Consider the following 20,683-nt stretch of genomic DNA (forward strand, 5'->3'; position numbering starts at 1 on the left):
CTGTTGCTACCTGTCTATGAGCTTCATAGACAGGTAGCAACAGCATGAATGCATTTTAGTTGTACAGTAAATATACTTATTTATAAAGTATTTTCCTCCATTGACCTAAGTCTTAGTTTGATTAAAAATGATACGAAATGTAATAAATGTCACAATGAATAAACAAAAGGATAAAAAGATTTGTAGTAAGAAAGTTATAAACAACTAATAATAACCAACTATATTCCTATTCTAATAGTCACTTGGAAGACTAAGAAATAGCTCATTTCTTTTCAATCTAAAGGTTCCTAGTGAAAACAACCTCAAAAGAATCTGAAAAGTTAGTGTGGATCTCTAAATCATTTGCTGCCAAAACAACAGTTGGTTGAGAACACCATGTGAGTGCAAACAACATCTCAATCAGGTCATTCATCTTCATCTATTCAGCCAAAAAACAAATTGTAACAAAAGATTGAAATAGCTATTACAATTACAAGGCAATGTTCCAAATAAAGAGCTTATTCTTAGGATCAGCTGATGCCACCCCCAGAGAATTGGGCAAGGATATCTTCAATAGGGATCAGACCAGTGTAACATCAGGGATTATGTCAGCATAATAGCGACTACATTAAAGTGCAGCTTCATTAGTATTTTGGCAGACTCACTAACTCTCGGACTAATCTGCTTTGTAGGAATAAAACTGGGCCGAGATACCACTGCATGCCACTTTAGACTCCAGGAGGAAGATATGAAAAGAAACAAATAAAAGAATGTAAATAACATTTTTAATTAAGGGGCAGCAAGAAAATCCAAATATTTCTACTGATGGCCAACCTTGGTGATTATTTTTTTAACTTTTCAGGATCCCAGTTTGGTCTACAGCAGGGGTTCAAACTGGCAGCCCGCAGGCTGGATGCATCACATGCTGGCCACATCTGGTTCAGTGAAGGGGAAGAAAGTTGTGATACCTCAAGTGATGATGCTGTGACGATGTGAGTTTGACAACCCTGGTCTACAGGTAGTCCTCACTGATGAAAGTCAGTTAGACTAACAGCTCTGTTGCATGGTTGCACCCAATTTACTATGGCAATTCCAGCTGTGGTCATTAGATAATCACCTATGCTTGTTAAGCATGATGTCACATGACAATGACTTGTGGCTTCCTGAAGACTCCCTCACTGACAATTTTGGTGGAAGCTGGTTGTGAGGGCTGCAAATGGTAATCATGTGACCGCAGAATGCTGCAACTGTCATAAATGTTTGCCAGCTGCCAAGCGACTGAATCATGTGATCACTGAATCACATGATAACAGGGAAACTACAGCAGCTGCAACTTCAAGGACTGGTTATAAATCTTATTCAACAGCACCGTAGCTGAACCATCACTGAATGAATGGTGAGTAAGCAAGGATCACCCATACTTGTTTTCGGTGATCCTACCAGAGAAAAAGGTATCACGAAAACTAAGTAGCAGTAACATAATTGGAGCACAATGCCAGTCATTGAATGATAGCTCTGATAAAGGATTCATTGAGGTATATGGGTATTCAAGGAAGGCAAACGTCTCCAAACATTTGGGCTGTGGAGCATGTTAATGGAATGCTCTCAAATCTCTACTATTATATGCATGACCAATCATATAATAGTGAGACGTTAAACTGCCTAAGTTGTTTCCTGCCAACAAGAAACCCTTTAATTTCTCAGACAGATCTATACTATCTCAAGTTCTTTTTCTGAGCAGATGGGTACATTTTAAAAAAATCACTGCCTTTTTTCCCCCCATTTTATTATTTTAAGAGTGCTTGGTGTGACCCAGAAGCACTATTAAGAAGAAAGACTTGAAACTTTTCTTTACACCATGGCAGTCTTATGCTTCATTTTCTACTTAAAAACATTGCAGAGACATAAAATCAGATGGAACTTGTAGCCTTGTGGATAATAAGAAATGTTTGTAGCTATGCTGGGATCCTGTGAGTTTGTTCGTTTGTTTGCTTGCTTATTTATTCATCACACTTCTTTGAATAACAAGTGAAGTGTAAATGAGACTAGATCAGAGGTGGGTTGCTGCCGGTTCGGTCCAGATCGGGCGAGCCAGTAGTGGGAGGCTCCGCCCACCCTCCCGGACACTTCTGTGCATGCAGGAACATGCCCGAACCGGTAGTAAAAAAATTAGCAACCCACCTCTGGGCTAGATAACTCTTTCTGTTAATAATTTGTCAGGAACTGATTTAGCTTTTCCAGTGGCTCCCAACTACAATTGTCCTCCTTCCATTCTTCAAGGCCATCTGGATACCCAAGGCTGGAATGAGCGTAGACTCTTCAAATATATTGACTGAACAGTTCCCAGAGATTCCAGTCAGTATGGCTGAAGGAATGAAGAGCTTTTAAGATGGCAATTCCAGTAAATGTAGAGTGCCAAACTGGCATAAGACTCTAAGCAGTATAATCTATAATAGATTGCAGTGTTTTATCTTTTCTTTAACATTTCCAATCTCATTTGTAAACAACTCTTAGAAATTGATATAAATATTTATCTTCTTTCATTATAAAAGATGGAATGAACATTAGTTTAATTTTTTTAAAGAAAAACACTGCTTACTTGTTTGGTTAAATTTTGTTACATAAATCAGCATTTATAAATATGGTAAATATATTTATTTAGGGAGTTTTAGACAAATTGCTAGTTACTATTGTTTCAATTTATTCTCCCCAAACAAGATCAAGTTTCTTAAGAAAATATTCAATACTGTAAATTAATAAAATGTGATAGGAGTAGATTTAAAAATAAACACATGCTTTTCTCAGGGAGACATGGATATTCTAAGTGTGGAAATAAAGTTCCTGTAATCCTCTGACATGCTAATATTATTGCAGATTCAACAGATGACACAAAACATTATATAATCCATGAAAATAAATGTATATATTATTTACAGAACCCTAAATAAATATATTAAAGCTACCCAATGGAATAAAATTATATTACTAAAAACATCATATGTGACTGTAGCAAAATGAGGCAGCTTCTCGTAGATGTTTTCAGTTTCAATTCTCTACTTGGCAAATAATCTCCTTGTAATTAAAGGAGTTACTTAATAAACTTTAACACAGTTCAAAACACATGCATCAATACGGTATGAAATTTAAATAATCCCCAATGATTATTTTCAGAAAAGAGCCTGTTAAATTGTGATCATAATGGTAATGGTAGTAAATCTTAAGTCCTGAAAGTGTCTTGAGATTTTTATAAAGATTTGAACAGCAGTCTAAAAAGGAAGAAAGCCTATTTCTACAGGATATTCTTAAGGTTATTAAAAAAACAGAGGTATCCAGATGTTGGAGACAATAGAGCTGGGGTGTCAAATATGATGTCATTGAGGGCCGGGTGGGAACTGTGTTTGACTTCAGGAGGCCGGGGTGGGTGTGGCCAGCTTGACACCACTCCTGTCAGGGGCGCCTCTGGTGGCCCGAGCGCTCTGCCAGTGAAAACAGCTCCTGAGCTCTGTTTTCATTGGCAGAGGGTTGCAGGAGGCTGAGGCAGCTGAAAACGGAGCTCATTTTTGCTGGCAGAAGCACCGCAGGCCAGTCCTTCGCTGTTTCCAGGGTGGCTCCATGGGCCAGATCTAAGTATCTTGTGGGCCCGCCCCTCTGGCCTTGAGTTTGACACCCCTGCAATAGAGAATCCACCATTGAAATCTGTCATCTATCTACCTATCATTATCCTAAATCAAAATATTTATGATGATGATGATGATGATGATGATGATGATGATGATGATTGTCTCCGAATTAATCCTGAACAACATTTTTGGAAGTGGTTTGCCTTGCCTTTTTCCTTAAGACTGATGCACCAAAGTAACTCTCATACACATTTCAACTGTGAGAAAACTTTAGCTATGTAACAGAAACCTAGGCTACATCTTACATTTCCATGCACATGACATAGCACACTGGAGCACATAAAAGCTTATGCCTTTTCATAAAATATGTTAGGCTGGAAAAGTGCTACCAGACTCTTCTTATTTTTGACTACTAACAATCTGTCCTTCTGTCCTGCATTCCTGTAGGATTAAGCACTATTGCTTCCAATGTGAGTTAATTTGAGTAGACAAGTACAAGATTGCAAGGTTGAATTGCAATAAAGCTGTGGTAAATAGATTAAATCCACAATTTAAAGATGGTGAAAATAATATTGTACTTACTTCCTCAGATGTTTCTTAATCCTGAGCAAATCCTCATATGCTTTAATGAAGCTTGAAAGGACATACATCTTTCAGGAGGACAGTTTATTTTTATTTATCTAAAAAAATTGTCTAGCCACCCATTTTAAAGCTTAACTTTAGATGCACCCATTTTGAGCATAACTGTAGAGCAGGGCTGTTGAACTCCCGGCCCGTGGGCCGGATGCGTCACACGCTGGCCATGCCTGGTTTAGCGAAGGGGGGGGGAATCCCCAATACATCATGTGATGCCCGGTGACGACGTGAGTTTGACACCCCTGCCGTGGAGCATAAAGGCACAAAGCAGAAAAATAAAACATCCCCCCCGCCCCATGCCATATCCATTGTCCTGTGATGCCCCTAACATGCCATCCTCAGGCTTCCATTTCAATCCAGCCTAATACTTGGGGGAATAAATGGCCAGATAACGGGGAAAGGGATGCCTCAGACCTTGCAATTGTGGTACACATATATTATAAAACACATTGGCTGGGAATTCTCAGAGTTGAAATTTCTCTATCTCCAAGGTCTCCTGCTTGGCGAAGGCAGTTGTAAAATGTAAGAATCCTGATGTTTTTAAAAAAATTAACTTTTAAAATATTTTCCTTATTTAAACCAGTTAATAATTTAAATATGAATAGCTTCCAAAAAATAGCTTACCTGAAAACTGCGAGACTCAAAGACCACAAAACTAATGGTTTTCTTAGTTCAAATTTTGCTCTTTTGTTCATTAGATGCCGACCACCGAATATAAAGGCAGCATATAGAGCAGAAAACAGGAAAGATTTTTTCCTAAAAAAGAAAAATGAAATAAACCTCCATCATAAAATGCTATTTAATCAGCCATTAGTGTGAAAATCTATATTTGAAGGTATGTGACAAGAAAAGCATTCATGAAATACTGATATATTTCTTTCAGTCAATCAAAACAGAATATTGAATGCAAATTAATCACTGTGTAATAAACTCAAAATATAATTATAAAGTGAAACCCAGTTAAAATTACTTTGTGATCTTGTTGTGTTCCTAGTAATAATCCAATATTCTGATAGAAGGCTGCTTAAAGACATAATGTAATTCTTTGGTTTGGATTGAGCACATTGTGTAAACTAATCATGATTAAATAATGGTTCAACATGCCATAGGAGTTTGCAAGTTTGCAAATATAGAAAACCAAATTAAAGCATGCCAGCATGTTACATCTGAACTGGACCAGCATTTTCAGTGAAAGTATTTTTGTTTGTTTTAATGATATGGGATTTTCTTTTCTCTTTTTTAAAAAAAATTCTTATTATTTACATGTAAGTATATCGAACACAGTGTGACCGTCCTGCGTTTCATCCGCCATAGAAACCAAAGTGAAAGACAAATAACGTATATAACTACTTACACAGTGCTAGTCTTGTACAATTATTTTTGACCAACGTATTTGTTCTAATACATATATAGTATCTCATTCCAGGTTGTGATATGGGATTTTCGATGAGTATTAATAGAAGGTAACAGACCAGCTTACATCTATTTATATCTATATCACCTATATCAGAGTTCTCCAATCTTTCCAGCTTTGCGGACTGGAGGGGGAGGGATGGTTCCACGCAAGCGGTGGGCAAGTATGTGCGTGCAGTTGTCATGCCCACTTGCACAAATGGTGTGCATATGCGTGGGAATGCACGTGCTTGCCTGCCACTTTCATGACCCAGTTCCGAACAGCTCAAGGACCAGTAGTGAGCTGAGGCCTGACAGTTCGGGACCCCTGACCTATATCTATATCAGAAAATAGCCTACAAGCATTAATTGGGATTTTGAATACTACTCTAGGCATTTCAGTGCTTCCAGATACTCCTAAAAATATTATAATGATAACTTCAAATACTGGATTAGCCTGTAACATAGCAGCATGCACATAATAGTGTTTCACTAGCATAATAAAAATGTGTCTTGCACTGACCTCAAATTAGAATTGAAACATAAGCCTAAGGCACCGCAGCTTCAGCAACAATTCAGAAATTTCTAGTGATATATTCCCAATTTATTTAGGGCAGTTGGAAGACAGAAAGTTATCTAGCTGTTACCTTACAGAACAGGTAAACAGTTTCATAGTTGAAGGATTTCAACAGAACACTGAATCCAGAAGGTGGTGTCTTGCTGAACTGCCAAGGTGCATTTTAACCTTATGTCTTCCTTTCTCCATGGTTATTTTATACATCACTTATGAAGGACAAGTAAAAATAGTTTCCTTCACACTGAGCTTGGCTTCTGCTGTTGACTGCAGGGACGTATCTCTATAGGGTTTTTGGCAATAATACAGAATTAGTTTCTCATTATTTTTTTCCTACCCTCTCCTCCATATAAACTATAGACTGGGAAATGCTAAAGATCTCCCATTGAAATACTAATCAAATCTAGCTGTGTTTATCTTTCTCAGGTCTACATTGGTAGAATAGCATTCTCCTCTATCATGCTTATGAAGGAGATAGACAGAAAAACAGATGGACAGACAAACAAACACCTTGGAGGTGTTCTAATCCAACCCCCAGCTCAAGCAGAAGACATTTTAAACAAATGGTTGTGCAATTTCTTCTTGATGACCTCCAATGATGAAACACCCACAACTTCTGGTGGCAAGCCATTCCACTAATTAATTGTTCTAATTGTCAACAATTACCTCCACTAGACCGATACGATCGCATAGATTAGGCCTCCTCCGAATTCCATCATCTAGCCAGTGTAGACTGGCAACTACCTGGAGGAGAGCCTTCTCGGTGGCTGCTCCGACCCTCTGGAACGAACTCCCCGTGGAGATTCGGACCCTCACCACCCTCCAGTCCTTCCGCGCCGCCTTGAAGATCTGGCTGTCCCGGCTGGCCTGGGGTTAAGACTCTAACCCCACTCGAATTTGTGTGGCTGTTGTGTTTTTTTAATATGTTGTATTGTCTGTATGTTGGAAATTGTTTGTCCTTCCCCCCCACTTTTTTTGAACTGTGAGCCGCCCTGAGTCCCCCCAGGGAAAAGGGCGGCATACAAATAAAGGGAAAATGAAAATGAAATGAAATTTCTCCTTATTTCTAGGTTGGTTCTCTCCTTGATTAGTTTCCATCCATCGCTTCTTGTTCTGCCTTCAGGTGCTTTGGAGATTAAATAGATAGATAGGTAGATAGATAGATAGATAGATGGAGAGAAGGAAGGAAGGACAAACAGACAGAGGATGACTGACTGACTGACTTTGGGTTGAATCTGATCACATTGCGTCACAAAGCAGTTCAAATAAAAAATTATTGTTTCCCAACTCAGATAAATTCAATTTCATCTTGGCACCTTTGTGCTTATTTTTACAATTCTATAATTTTAATTCCTTACTTTTTGTTAGCATTTTAATCACTGCTATTAACAGTTAATTAACTATTGATTAGTTAATTAAATAGTTCTAACTAATTAGTACATTTTATTCTGAGTATGTCTCTTGTTTTTATAATGTAACTTCTGTAAGGTGCCTCAAGTCCAGTGATTGCAAGGGAGTCTTATAACTTTCATAAATATTCATAATGGTACAGCTTGGACCCAAATTCTTTGAAATAGCTAAGTAGCTCTTTAAATAATTGTCGCAATTGTAAATTTATATTAAAAATTACAGAATTACAAAGATAATTTGTCTCACAGTGTGTATGTGTATGTATGTAGACAGACAGATATATTTTAAGCACAGCTGAGCACCATGGGACTTAACTCCATTTAGAGAATGCTTGAATCTTGGTTCCCATTCCATTTTTTTCATTCCTATAAGCAAACTACAGTTAAGCAAAAATGTTATCTAAATTATCCATGACATTAAATCAAATTATCTTAAGTAGGTCAACAACTATATTTATACATCAGGTCATTTCACAAATTTTTAATTAACTCCTTAATTCAGATTTCTAAAGGTCATAAATGCCAAATTGTCTGCATATTCTCTTTATCTATGTAAAGAGTCAGTAAAGTGGATTCTTTCTTCAGGTTAGACATAGCCTCGTCGGCCTCCTGCACCATGGCAGGGGGGCATTTTTGCCTTCCCCAGGCTCTGGAGGCTTTCCCCAAGCCTCTGGGAGGGTGAAAACTGCTTCCCCCAGGCTCTGAAGGCCCTCCAGAGGCTGGAAACAGGCCCATTTCTGGCCTTACGGAAGGCCCGTTTTCCCCCCTCATCGAGCCTCCGCACAGGCCCTGCACTTATCTCACATCCAACAGGCCACGTGGAGACTCCTGGGAGGGGTTGGGATTTGGAGATTCTCAGAACCGGCCATAACATTAGCTAAGGGTTCTCCCAAATCTGGGTGAACCCATAGCAGCCAACCCCTGGGTGGGTAGATGTACGGCAGCTGAATGCCTTTCAGTTTTATTTACAGGAACAGTGTGATTTGTGACATGAATGAATAGCTTATTACTGAATTTATCTTAAATGATTACATATTTCAATGATCAAAAAAGCAGTACAATGAACATGTTAAAAAGCCTATCTTAATTTGAGAAGTTAGGGATAATTCTTGAACCCATTGCTGACTGGAAAATACCAATGAAAATCAAACAAATCCTAAATGTAACAGTGTTCAAGTACAAGGGGGCAGAACTATATTAAACAATATTAAGAATTTTCAAGATTCCTATTCCAGTTCAACCCTTTGGTTCTCTGTCCTTCAAAGAGAGAAAATAAACATCATTTTGCAATGATTGCAGATGAAGGAAAATCCCTCATGTGGAAAATGTTTAATTCTAAACCAGAATTTATTTTTAATGATAGATTTCTTTTTAAGTCACAATGAAACTAACAGCCTAAAGCAAGAGTAATAAACAGCAAGTCCATACTGTTAAACATATTGCATTGACTTTCACATACTATTTTCACTCACAGCTTGAAAAAAACTCCTATTTTTGTTGCCTTCTTAGCGGGTGTTGAATGGAACATTATGCCTTAGTATTTGCCAATTTGAAAACTAGAATAAATGGGTGTTGGAACTCTTATCTTTGGTTCCCAATTTTGGGTTCACACATTTTCTGTCACATATTTGGCATAAAGTAAAGACACTGAAACACCATAATGATATGCTTTAAAAGCTTGATGTTAGTAGCATTTAAAGAAAATATATACAAAATGTTTTATCGTTGGCATTTATCACCGACAAGATTGGCTAAAATGTACCCAAACATGAAACCGACCTGCTGGAAGTGTAAAAAAGTACAAGGGACTTATTATCACATATGGTGGACCTGCCTGGAAACACAAAAATATTGGACAAAAATTTGGAAATGGGTGCAAGAAATTACAGGAGAACAGATAAAATACAAACCCGAAATCTTTCTACTGGGAATAATCAAAGGGAAATATACAAAGAAAATTAAGTACATATTAACACATCTGCTAACTACAGCTAGAATAGGATTTGCCCAATGCTGGAAACAAAATAATACCCTCTTGGACGAATTGGTGATAAAAAACCTTTAGATTGTGCAGAGATGGACAAATTAACACTGAAATTAAAAGATAAAGAAGAGTTGGAATATTATGAAATTTGGAACAATGGGTACAAGTGGCTGCAAAACAAGAATAAAATTAATTAAGGATATATATGTATGTATGTATGTATGTATGTATGTATGTATGTATGTATGTATAAAGGTGTGTAAATATAGAAGCAAAATATTATATACATGTACAGGTATGATGACATAACAATGTTGATGTAATGACTGTAAGGTGTTGTAGAAGGGAAAAAATAATAAAAAAAATCTGCTTAGAAAAATAAAAACTTGATGTTATTAAAAAAGCTTGAGATGAAAGAAATGAAAAGGAAACAAAAATACGCTCAAGTCTTGATTTAAAAAAAAAATATTGTCCTTGTTTAGAATTAATTCTTTGTTGCTAATACCTTTGGATTCTCCAATGTAGCCTCATCCTATATGTAAAAATTCAAACTAGATTAGAAACAAAGGTAAAACAAGCCAACTCTTTGCTGCATCTGCTTGCTTTATGGGGATCTGCACACTGGATAGTCTTAGCCTTCCTCAATTTGATTTCAAGGATTTGGTGTCTGTAGCAATACATAGAGGTAGTTCTCACTTACTGACCATTCGTTCAGTAACTGTTTGAAGTTTTAATGGCTTGAAAAATGGAGATTCATGACAGTCCTTAATGCTGTGGCTGTTGCAACATTCCCATGGTCACGGGATTGCAATTTTGGCATTTGGTAATCAGTACTTATTTGGACTGTTACAGAACTCTGTGGTTATATGATCACCATCTGAGACTGTCCTGTTTAATCCACAATAATACACTTAATGACCATAGTGTCACGATTAGAATCAGGATTTTTTGCTTACTAGGTTACCAGTCATGCAAGCTAATACTATAAATCCAGTTGCCTGTTTCGCTATATAGTATTAATTTGTCACCAAATTACCACATGCTGAAGATTACTATGTGGAGCTATTCCTTGAATTACAACAGAGGAACAGTTTTTCAACTTATTCTTAAGGTTGCATATCCTTAGCCCAGGACTCATTGAACTTAATGGAGATTTCTTATTAATAGATATTTGCAGATTGCATTAATTTGGCAGTAGGAATGTGGTAGCTTATTGCGGGTAGATACAAACCCTATGTGAACATCAAATCAGGACTGCTGTGCATGGTCATTATATTCTTAAACATAATCATACAGAAAACAACAGAACAAAATTTAACTGGAATAAATACATTTCCTCACTCAGATGTATTTGATTTCCTTAACTTGAGTTTTGAAATCAAGTAAGTCCTATGAAAAGAGATTTAGAAACCGGAGATGTTAAGCCTTGAGAAGAAAAGACTAAATAGGATAGGGTAACCTAATACTTTTCACAATAGCTGAGAAAAATATATAAAGTAGAAAATCAAAACTCAGAATACAAGATGTAAAATAATAATTTTAAACTACAGGAAGACAGATTTCAGTTGAAAATATTTCATAACCATATGAGCAGTTTGAGGACAAAACAAGTAAGGAGGTTGTGAGCTCCTTCCCACTGGAGATACTTTAATTTGTATCTCTGTGCTGAGTAGAAATGAACTTCAACACCTAAGCTGCCCTTTCCAACTTGTGATTCTATTATTTAGGGAATTAAATCAAAGACACTGGCTTGGATCTTTTCTCAAATTAAATGGATTCAACATCTTCTGCTCTGCTATCCCTGCTTCCACTGAGGAAGCTCCATTAAATATACCCAAGATTGCATTATCAATGCTCTTTGGTACATTTGCTCCTGGGCAGTGGTGGGATTAAAAAAAAAATTACTACCAGTTCTCTGGGTGTTGCATGGCTTGGTAGGCGTGGCTTGGTGGGCATAGCAGGGGAATGATACTGTAAAATCTCCATTCTACACATACTATTATGCTGTCCTAATGTGAAGTAATTAATATTCATAAGTGCAATGAATATATTGTTTTGCCTTTTTTGAAAAATTGATGAAATTCTGCATGACACGTTATCTGTAGTAGAGTTTGGATGTAAGCTGAAACTTTAAGTACTAGTATACCCACTACTAGTGTAATATGGCAAAGAATGTAGGGGAGGTACAGATGCAGCCACTTCCTCTTTTCAAATTGTTGTCTTCCCTTTCCCTATGCTTTAATCCTTGCCAATCTGAATGGTCTTCCAGTTTTAAAATCCTATTTTTGAAGATTGTTCTAGAAAGAAGAGGATTAAAGTCTTTTTAAGGATCATGAAAGCAATGTATATGTAGCATGAAAACTTTGGATTTAAGTTGTGCATAATGGAATAGAGTTTCTAGCATTGTGCTGATAGGTGCAGTATGTCCAGCAAATGCTTCCTGCAAAGTTTTTTGCCCTGTTCTACTTTTTAAAAAATTGCTTCCAAACCGTGATATACATGGTTTTAAAAAAGTAGAGGAAGACAAAGTAGAATATACATTTTCAAGGAAGTATTTTTTTTGAAGATAAAAAGTGGTATATGAATGCAGCTTAATACTTGGTTTGTAACTATGCTTCCATACTTGGGAAAGGTAGTGGGTTCTTACTGAGTACTGTGGGTGTTTAGATCACCTTCTGATAATTGGATAGCATATGATTAACCATGGGTCTATGGCTATGGCAGCCAATAGGCATAAAAACTGGGACCGTTGCTTTGAATGTCAAAAAACTGCATCATTGTGATGTAACCCAGTAGTATATATTTTAGTGAAAGAAGTTTCTTAAATTAAGCAATTTTTTAAAAGTAGAATATTGGCAATTGCCTGGACATGTTCCTGCAATTTTCTTCGTGAGATTTTGGAAACGGTTTGTCCTTGCCTGCTTCCTTGAGCTGAGAGAGGATGACTAGCCCAAGATCACCCAGTTGGTTTGTCCTAAAATGTTATTAAAATTAACGATCTTCCAGTTTCTAGCCTATACCTTAACTACTACATCAAACTAGCTCTCCAATCTAATGCTGTTTAGTAGAAACTGATAAAGTTTCTACTAAACGCTGTTTTTCCAGAAAAATAACAGTTTAATGATAATTAGGTAGCCCATTTCCATCCTAAAGGCTAGTAACTTTTCTTTCTCTTTAATTTTAAAAATATTATTGAACCTTAAGAGCTATAGTATCATACTGTCTGTCTGGAACCCATAGTGGAAATTTTGAATAGTTTGGAGAACCAGTAAATACCACCTCTGCAGCGACGTGCGGTGAGATTTATGGCTGGTGAGGCAAAAAGAAAGAAAGCGGCTTTTGGGCGACCCGCCGCTATGTCCGACATAGAGGGACGCCTCTATGTCAGACATAGCGCCGGGGCAGCCAAAAGCTGCTTTCTTTCTTTTGCAGCAAAAGAAAGGGCCAGCCCGCCAGCAGAGGCGGGTAAAAGACCTGCCTCTGCTGGCAGGCTTCTCCGACACAGAGAAAGAAGCTGGTGGGCTGCCCTCCCTGCCTCTCCCTCTGAGTGAAGAAAAACACACACACAAACAAACACAAATTACTTTCAATTACATTAATTTTGAATTCCTCCCCCTCCCTCACAATCACAGAGGATTTCAATTCTGCTCTTGCCTGCCATGATGAAAATGTAAAAATATAAAAGGAAAAAGGCAAGAGCTGCTGAGGTCAGGCTGGATTAGCTGCTGCCAGAGTCCCCAATGGATGACTCTGCTTAACTGTTTAAAAAAGCCTCTAAAAAAAGTGCCCTCTATAGGAGGAGGCGAGAGAACCACGTGCCTCATCTACATAAGGAATTTTTCGGCTTTTAACCCTGGCTTAACTCTGCTCGAGTGATCATAAAGGTAGACTAAATGAGGCACGTGGTTCTCCTGCCTCCTCCTGTAGAGGGCACTTTTTAAGAGGCTTTTTTAAACAGTTAAGCACTAAGCAGAGTCATCCACTGTGACTCTGGCAGCAACTACCTCAGCCTTTTTCCTTTTACATTTTTTTTCTTTTCATGATGACAGTGGTGAGGCTCTGCCTCCCCTGATTGCACATCACTGCACCTCTGACTGGCCTCACCTCCATCTATTCTCTGCCTCCTGAGTTCCAGCTGATCAGGAGAAAATGGGGATTTTGCAGTAACCTTCCCCTGGAGTGGGGTGGGAATGTTGGATTCTCAACAATTCCATCAGGTATGAAATCCTATTTTCTTTGCTACCAGTTCAGTAGTGGGAGCCTGCACTTCTGGGCATGTGCAGGACCTTCTGCGCATGCATGATGATATCACCTTGGCTGCCACTACTGGTTCAGCTGAACCGGTGTGAACTGGCAGAATACCACCTCTGAATTCCATGCTCATTTTTTGCTTTTGATTAAATTTCTTGTACAGAGCTCCTAAAATTGTATGAAGTTATTCCTTTGTTATTTTTATTTCCATTTGTTTACAGGCATTGTTCTTTGTTTAGTGACATAGAAGTTGCATTCATGATAGGAAAATCAAAAATAGATGACATAAGAAATAAGAATGTACAGGATGTTTTTAGCTTCAACCTGAACTTGAGGCATACCCTTTCACTCTAACTATTCACATTTCTACTGAATTATTTCTAGAAGGGAATTTCTTGCTTTCTTGCTTATTCTTACACACTAAGCAGTACATTATTTTCTGGCTGTGGTTAACATAAATACAGCTGTCATTTAATAACTTGCTAGCAAACAAAATATATTTATGGGTGAGAAAAACAGTGACTTATAAGTTGGGCAATTGTTAACAAGAGGTTCTAATTCCTTTACTATGTTGGTGACTTCTGAATTAGTGGTTACATTAATTAATTTCTGTATAAATCCTGTGCAAACTAAAAGTTCTATTTTTGGTTGTTGAAGATGACAAGGACTACTAAATTATACCAAAGATTTTAGTAGATTACTGAACACACTATGTATACAGAATAAAGAAAAATAAAGCAAAGAGGGATAGAGGATTTTTAAAGTTCAGAATAAAATAATTTTTGGAAATGACTCAAACAGATACCTCCTTAATTTACCAAACTATAAGAAAGAGAAGGCAGTACAATAATCAGGCTTGCAGGTTTCTGTTATAGCAAATTTCAATAAAAATAGGTTTAACCTTCCTATGGAGTTGATTTCCTGGTTTGATGTATCTTGTGGAGTTGACACTATATTAGAATAGAAAGCGTAGTTCTTAAGTTCAGTTATCATCAAACCTAAAAATAATTATTGTTGAGTTAAAAATATAGGCATCTTATGCTCAGAAAGGCTAAGGGGGGAGCAAAGTCATCTTTTAAAATTTTCAGTAATTTCATGTGATTAAATTAAAGCTCAGAGGGAGAAATTTTGAATTAGTAAAAGACAAATCATACACGATGAAAAAATTAAATAAAATTACTCTTACTTACACGAGTAAGACATGTATTCAGCATTTCTACTGTGGCCTTATTATTTAAGACTGTTATAACTAGCAAAACACAGGCAATATGAGACAGTGTACAAGAACTTTAAAAACATTTTAACATGTGCCTGAATTATGTTTAGTGAGAAGAATACTCCAGAAATGGCGTCCTCCAAAAAAATGTCATCCTTCCTTCCAATGCCAAGATTGTTATACAATCAAGAGGCATTTGACAAAGATGCTGTCTGTTCATTACACCTAGATGAAGGAATGTCTTGTCTGGCCATAAGCTATTTAGAATATATAAATTAAATACCAAAGGTTTAAATCTGCTGTATGTGCATTCATTTGTATTCTGAATTTGAATATGTTCTTGCTTTACAGGTTCTTCTATCTAAATTTGGAAAAAGAACAAGTTCAAAGAACCATCCATCATAGTGAAAGACGGTCTATTAACCACGTCACAACTGATCCTGCTTATGACTAAATACAAATATCTTTATTTACGTATGTACAACATGCCCCAATTCACATGCCAACTCATGCAATATATGTGGAAAAATGAATAAAATTAGATTTTCAGTTGGGATGGTGGGGAATATCAGAAAGACATTGTATTCTGATAACAGAGATATTCCTGTTATCAGAAAGGAACAAGCAACTTTCAGCAATGTATTTAGTATATGTTGGCTCCTTTCCCACAATAAACAAAGTTGCAAAAAGAAAACCTTGGTGGGAACAGAGCCGTTACTTTGACAGAAGAATCTTTTGAACCACATAGGCCACTGAGTCCAATCTCGCTAAGTTCAAGAAGAATGAAAGAAAGAAGGAGGGATCCACAGATGATTGTGTAGTTTTTGCTTAAACATGTTCAACGAAATTCATCATTTCTCTGGATAATGGATCGTACAATTAAGCTTTTAAACCTTCACTAGAATCTGCCATCCTGCATTCTTAAGACTATGTTACTGTATTGTTGCAGCAAAAATAGGAATTAGAAGCCTTAGGTATGTTTCAGGGGTGGGTTGCTGCTGGTTTTACTACACGCTGCTTGCGCTGTTTAGTTTAGTTTTTTTTAGTTTTCCCTTTATTTGTATGCCGCCCTTTTCCCTGGGGGGACTCAGGGCGGCTCACAGTTCAAAAAGGGGGGGGGGAGGACAGACAGAATGTAAATTGTTCTTTGCACATGTGCAGAACAATTTACAGTGAACTGTGCATGCACAGTCACTAAAAACCAAAATGGCGGTGGCCCAGTGGTGGCAAGGGAACCGGTTCAGGGGCGTGGCAGGCCTGGGTCGCTGCTGGTTCTGCAACCCAGGCCTGAATCCCACTACCGGTTCGGCTGAACTGGACTGAACTGGGAGCAACCCACTTCAGGTATATTTGTCAACTCAAAAGAATGAATAATAATAATAACAACAACAACAACAACAACAACAACACGCTGAGCATCACTATTGTGGAAAAGAAAAAAGTCTGGTTCATTGATATTACAATACCAGGTGATGCATGAATTGAAGAAAAACAGCTAGAAAAAAAATAACAAAATATTGTGATTTGCAAGTTGAGTGATTATGGAAGAAGAAATCAATGGTTGTACCAATAGTAATAGGAGCTCCTGGAGCAATACCCAAAGGGCTGACTAGATACATAGAAACTTTGAATATCCTGACTTTGCAAAAAAAAAAAAACCCATCCTACTATGAATTGTCTATATACTCAGATGAGAGGTGGTATTCAGCAGGTTCTGGAGAACCGGTAGCAGAAATTTTGAGTAGTTTGGAAAACCAGTAAATACCATCTCTGACTGGGCTGCTCCCATCTATTCTCTGTCTCCCAAGTCCCAGCTCATTGGGAAGAATGGGGATTTTGAAGTAACCTTCCCCTGGAGTGGAATGAGAATTGAGATTTTACAGTATCCTTCCCCTGCCACGCCCACCAAGCCACGCCCACCAAGCCATGCCCACAGAACAGGTAGTAAATATTTTTGACTCCAGTCACTGATTTAGATGCTATCTTAATAGCTTTAAGATCCTGGGTTAGGATTTGAACTGTTACATTTTTACCAGTCCCAGACTGTGAATCGAATTGAAGATTAACAACAACAGCAACAACAATAATAATTTTAGAAAACCCAACACAAAATACATAAAGTGAGTCCTACTTCAACAAAATATATAAAATGAATCCAGAAAGTCTTGAGATCAGAACTGATTGGAAGAAATATCATAAAGGCAGTTAACACCAGGACAGTGTCTGTAATATAATACTCAGCTGGAATTGACTAGAACTTGATAACGTGGATCGAAAGACAAGAACCACAGTGCACCATGCTCTGCACCCAAAAAGTGCTATTGCTCAATTGTACTTGCCAAGAACTTAGGGTGGCAGAAGATTCTTACAGGTGAAACAAACTGTGGAAGAAGAAAAACATGGCTTAAATGACTACATTAACAAAGCAAAACAACCTCTGCTGAAAGATGGGAACAAGGGAAACTTAGGACTTGAACTGTTAAGTTTTTATGAGTCCCAGATTGTGAATCAAATTGAAGATTAAAACTTAAATAATAACAACAAAAACAACAATAACAATACAATATACTGCTGGAGTTATTAAACGGACACAAGGTAAACTAGCAATTTGGATAAAAAAGCAAGACAACTGATGACTATTCACTATGCATTACACCCCATACTGATATTGATAGATTATAAAATACAGCAAGAATGCATGTTAAAAATGGAACTTGCTAAATATACAGGAAACAAAAAGTGAGCATCAAAATAGAAAAACACAAACAGAATCCTAGCAAGAAAAGGTATTGCACAATCAATAACTAAAAAGATTAAGGGTAAAGTGGATAAAGATAAACCTACCAATGGCTTTCATTGGAAACATTAAAAAGAAAGAAAAAACCCCAAAGACTTGATTTTGGCTGTGCAAGTGCACACTATTGAACTAATAAAATCAAGGCCATAACTGAACTCTCTTCAAATCCAGATTTTACAAAAAAGCAGATCATATATTTAGTTCGTGCAAGAAGATGTATGTATGTATGTATGTATGTATGTATGTATGTATGTATGTATGTATGTAAAGTCACAACCCCCGGTATGCCCAAACATGGGAGGAAGTCCACTGCTTCCATTCTCTGTCCATCGGCTCGTCACAAGAGACCATCCAGACAGAAACCCAATATTTTTACTGTTGCCTTTGTTACATTTGTGTTGTATTTGTGCTGCATTTGTGCCTTTATTTACTTATCAGCACAAATTATATATATAAATATATATATACACATATACATATACATATATAAAAATAAATATATATATAAATATAAATATACATACATACATACATACATATATCTGTGGCTGAAAAGAAGAAAGCAGGGAATAATTGATATTGCAATACCAGGGAGTAGTAGAACAGAAGACAATAGAGAAGATCACAAAGTATGAAGATCTGAAAATTAATTGTGAAATTGTAGTTGCTCCATCACTGGAGGCTTTCAAAAAGAGACTGGACCACAAGGTATAAGGTCTCCTGCCTGAGCAGAGGGTTGAATTAGAACATCTGCAAGGTCCCTTCCAGCTCTATTGTTCTATGTTCCAAGGTTGGTCCCACTCAGTGCTGATAGCCCTACATGGCTTAGTAACAGAAATTCTGGTCCCAGTTGAGGTTATCACTTAAGTACTATCTGTGTTATCCCTATATTCTGCTGCACTAAACAAAGGCATGTCTTTATGTCTTAAATGAAGATGTACTGAATTGCAGTTCCTATTCCCTCCTTTTTCTCATTTTGTTGTATTGCTTTGTTTTCACTGTTGTGTTGATATTTCTAGTGGTTCTACACAACCCAGAGTCTCATGTCTGGTGCAATCTACAAATATTATAAATAAATCTACAATCTACAATCTACAAATATTATAAATAAATCCATGGATAAATAGATCAAGCAAAACAATCTAAATAGGAAAATAAATTTTCCTTCCCATTCAGGCTTCCCTGATAGATTAGTATTCTGGGAATTGCAATGTGTAATGTGTTCTGGAAATGAGATATCACTGCTTCTTCCAGTTGGACCAGTCTAAGCAGGATTGAAGAAAGCATGTAGACGATAAAGAGACAGAAAAGGCTTACAAGATTTACAAGTTTGGAATAGAGAAGTTTAGACATGAAGGCAGGTCAGTGCTGAGTGAGTGAATTTTCTCTTCCCTTCCTAGTAGAGTTGAGAAAGATAATATTCTCAAAAAGATGAAGACTCAAATTGAAAATAATAAGGCTAAAAAAACTGAAGGTATTAAAAATAGACCACGTTCAACAAAGTTGCAACAAGTTTATACTCATATTTCAGAAATATGAAGAGCAGGTTTGATTGCCTAAAATTTTTGCATGTGTCAAATTACAAACTATGCATTTCCAATCAAGTTATGCTATGTTAATATTATGCAATGTTACAATAGTACCCTAGCAGTGTTAAGAGATCTCCAAAGTATTGCGTTCCTTCCTCTCTCAGCATGAGTGTTTATTGTGTTCCATGAAAATCACACTGACACAGCTCTTATTGCCTATAGTGTACTGTAGTGTACCAACTGCTAGTTTATGAATAAGCATCCAATTCTATGGATACAGTTGTCTGGGAAGTTGCAAATGAAAACACTAAACATTTATTTGCAATATATATTTATAATAAACTTCACCATGTTTTTGATACCAATTCTGAAGCCTATGACTTTTATTGTTATGAGATACAAATACATAATTATATTTTAGACAGATAAATTACACATTAACATTTTTTTTTTAATTTGTGGGGGAGGATACCTTCGTGTCAGTTTTTTTATTCCTTGTGACTGCCTGGACAAGGCCAACAACATCTACCTATCCCATGTCCTTGGGAAGAACTCAACAAGTGATCCAAATGCCAAATTCATTCCAAACATCTGGCTGATTATGCAAAAAAATCAGAATAATAAGTGGACAAAAATGCTAAATCAGGTTTATATACCTGAATGACTATGCAATCAACCATAATTTATTAAACTTCTTTCCTCCCTGACCCTCAGTGATTCTGAAGAATGGATAACTTTTAGAATTTCCAGTATCTCAGCGATTATATTCTAGCTGCACTTTATATGTTGAGGATTTGAATTTAATAGTCACCTTTTCTAAGCATTTCTAAAATGCCACAATGAATCTTTTCTGATGTCTTCCTTTTTTAATATCTCCATTTGTCTTCTGACTGTTTAAAATAGAACACAATAAAAAGTCAAGCTTTAACCATGTATTAACATTTCTGAAACAACTGTGAACAAGAAAGAATTCTTCCTAATTTATACTTTCTCTAATACAAAGTAAGCAGCTTTCCTTGGTTTAGCTTAGCTTTATTTTTCTCAGTACACATTTTATTTCTATGACAAATTCATAAACTATTCTTTCCAAGACAATATAGTAATATATACATTTTCCTAGAAAATATGCATATCTTGCCTCTCTTCTCAAAAAATAGTCATGCTATTAATTCATGAATCATGCACCTCTCTCGTATGAAATAAGTGTTTTCATTTTAATAAGAAGAAAAGGGCTGAAGGTGGCTTAAATGCTAGTATCTCATTTACAACTACTCTATTGTTTACTATCTTTTGAGA

The 20,683-nt window shown here is 36.7% G+C and overlaps 1 protein-coding gene across 3 annotated transcripts in view; it reads right to left on the minus strand.

The window, feature by feature from the left end:
* The window catches only part of ELOVL6 (ELOVL fatty acid elongase 6), a 64,747-nt gene that overhangs the window by 13,558 nt on the left and 30,506 nt on the right, over window positions 1-20,683 (minus strand). For all 3 annotated transcript variants that reach the window (XR_015697871.1, XR_015697872.1, XM_014073903.2), the window contains exon 2: window positions 4,860-4,991. Coding sequence is in view for 1 of the 3 variants with exons in the window: in XM_014073903.2 (XP_013929378.1) it covers window positions 4,860-4,991 (132 nt within the window). In the remaining 2 variants the exon portion in view is untranslated. The remainder of the gene's footprint in view (window positions 1-4,859; window positions 4,992-20,683) is intronic.

Source organism: Thamnophis sirtalis, unplaced genomic scaffold (genome assembly GCF_051295495.1).
Source record: "Thamnophis sirtalis isolate CommonGarterSnake01/CBP01778 unplaced genomic scaffold, rThaSir2_p1.2 scaffold_10, whole genome shotgun sequence".
Taxonomy (NCBI): Eukaryota; Metazoa; Chordata; class Lepidosauria; order Squamata; family Natricidae; genus Thamnophis; species Thamnophis sirtalis.